The 2,296-nt window shown below is 44.6% G+C and overlaps 1 protein-coding gene across 1 annotated transcript; it reads right to left on the bottom strand.

The window, feature by feature from the left end:
- Positions 1-755: 755 nt before the first annotated feature.
- LOC127236022 (vomeronasal type-1 receptor 94-like) lies at positions 756-1,691 on the bottom strand. The gene has a single exon (XM_051203430.1). The coding sequence runs from the start codon at positions 1,689-1,691 to the stop codon at positions 756-758; it is 936 nt and encodes a 311-aa protein (XP_051059387.1).
- Positions 1,692-2,296: the final 605 nt, after the last annotated feature.

Below are 2,296 nucleotides of genomic sequence, written 5' to 3'. Positions count from 1 at the left end.
CATCACTGCTCATAGATATGAGTTGTATTTTTCATTTGTAACACTGCCCCAAATGGTTCTTTTAAAATGACACATGATACTGTCATCAACATAAAAATACACCTTGAATAGATTCTTACATTTATTTGTTTTTCTAATTAGAAATAATATTGCAAGACCGTACTTTTCATGACATTAGCTAATGTGAAAGCTGGGTAATTTTTCATATCTGATTCACTATCTAAACTTTGACTTTGAGGGGTCATTGTGTGTATGTGTTTTCATGTCTGTGTCCTTGCACAGGTGCTGAAGTAAGAAAAGGCCCTCAGATGTCCTTCTCTTTTGCTGTCTATCTTATCTGTCTACACAAGGTCTCTCACTGATTCCAGATATAGCCTATTGCCTAGGTATATCTGGAATCCCAGGGACCCTCCTCTTCCTTTATGGCATATATTCATGGCCAAACCCTCTTCTTTATGTAAGCTGGGGTATTGCACTCTGATCATTGCTTTTGCATAGCAAGTCTTCTTACCCACAGACCACCCCTCAGCCTATAAATGTGGAGTTTTAACTCAACAGAAAACAGAGAACCCTTCACTCAGAAGGCATGATACTGGAGCCCTGAGGCAGGACTGGTCTTCCATGATGGAGCCACACAGCGTGGTGTGAACTGAATCCTGCTGGAGAAAGTCTTGGCCACACAACATGGTAATAGTGGTTCATAGTTCTGAGCTAATATAGTCTCATCTGGAAGACACTTATCCATCACTGAATAATCAAATAGTCACTATCCTCTCACACATGGACCTCAAAAGGCCAATTATATCCTTTTCAGTGCTGATGAACACAAAGGGACTGACAGTGGCATAGCTATGGCTCATAAGAATCTGGATCAAGTAGAATACTGGATCATCTTTGAACATATGCCTTGAGAATAACATAAAGTTGTCCAGGATGGACATCACCACAAAGAAGCACAAGAGCAGCAGGATGGTCCGGGTGGCCCTTTGCTCTGGAGATGCTTTCGGAGAAAGGCTGGTGCTGTGAAGATGCCGGACCTGCTTCTTGTGCCTGCACAGGAGAGCCAGCATGTACCCGCTGGAAAGGGCCATGAGACCGACAAGGAATGCTTCCCTGAAGATGAACAATGTGGACATTATGTACTTCATGGGGAAGCTGAATTGTAGAAGAGAGCAGGATTCAGTAATGTAAAGTAGGTAGTCTGAGGTCACATTAGGGGTGATAACCATGGAGATGAAAAGGTAACTGGAAATCAATGAATAGACAGAACAAAGGGCAAACAGAGACCATAAGTTGTGACATGGGGATAAATTTTCTTTGAACTTTGCTAAGCAGGAGTGTCTGGGGCTGAGAGTGATGGCCTGGAGGACACTCAGCAAGCAGGTGGTACAAACAGAGAGACCCCTCAAAAATCTGTATAAAAAGATAAGAGATTTACATGTGGTATCATCCCATCCTTGGTGAAGCATGAATATATCTGTAGCTATGACACTCACAGCCAGCAGCATCAGTAGGTGGATCACAGCCAAGAAGCCAATGGGCATGTCAGTGCGTCTGGGCTTGTGCTCACTACAGAGCATGAGGACATGGAAGAGGAGAAGGACACTGTTGCCTGAGATCCCAATGCTTATCCCAAAGAAAAAGGTGTTTCTAATGTTAGTGTTAGTGTACAGCTTGCTGTTCTGATTCATCGTGTGAGGTCAAGAAGCACAGAACAAACCTTGTGGGGAAAAAGCAAGAGATAATGCACAGAGAGAACTGAGAGATGATTGACCAGCTTCTCATCTGGACCACACAGCATCTAGCCCCTTGGTCCCAGGGCAAAACCACAGGCCCTTGTCCCGCCCATCTCAGCCACACTAGCAGGGCAGCAGGAAAGATTTCTTCAGGCAGGCTATACCGGCAGCCCCCCCACAGGACCCTGTAACCTACAAATCCCACTCCACCCACAATCCCACCCATTCCCTGCAAATCCCACTCCACCCACAATCCCACCTATTCCCTGAGATTCCCTGGGAAGTGGCTCCCTGGAAAACAGACATCTACTGCACAGAGAAGGCTGAGAGAGAAAGAGAGAGAGGACTAACAGTTGGATCAAGAGGCGAAGACACTGCCTTTGCCAAAGGGAAGAAGAGTCAATACAAGAATACATTAAACAACCTATTGAACAATGTGCAACACCAGAACCTAGTGTGACTATATCAGGAAGATCTGAACATCCCAACACAGAAGGTGGAGGAGGAGGAGAAAATGACCATAAAAATAACTTGATGGAGGCATTGAAGAAGAAATGAAG

The sequence above is a fragment of the Phodopus roborovskii genome, unplaced genomic scaffold (assembly GCF_943737965.1).
Source record: "Phodopus roborovskii unplaced genomic scaffold, PHOROB, whole genome shotgun sequence".
NCBI classification, from domain to species: Eukaryota; Metazoa; Chordata; class Mammalia; order Rodentia; family Cricetidae; genus Phodopus; species Phodopus roborovskii.
This window is presented reverse-complemented; position numbering and strand designations above follow the sequence as displayed.

Bases quoted from the DNA above. Each gene is read 5' to 3' on its own strand.
- LOC127236022 (XM_051203430.1), bottom strand. From the start codon at position 1,691: ATGAATCAGAACAGCAAGCTGTACACTAACACTAACATTAGAAACACC.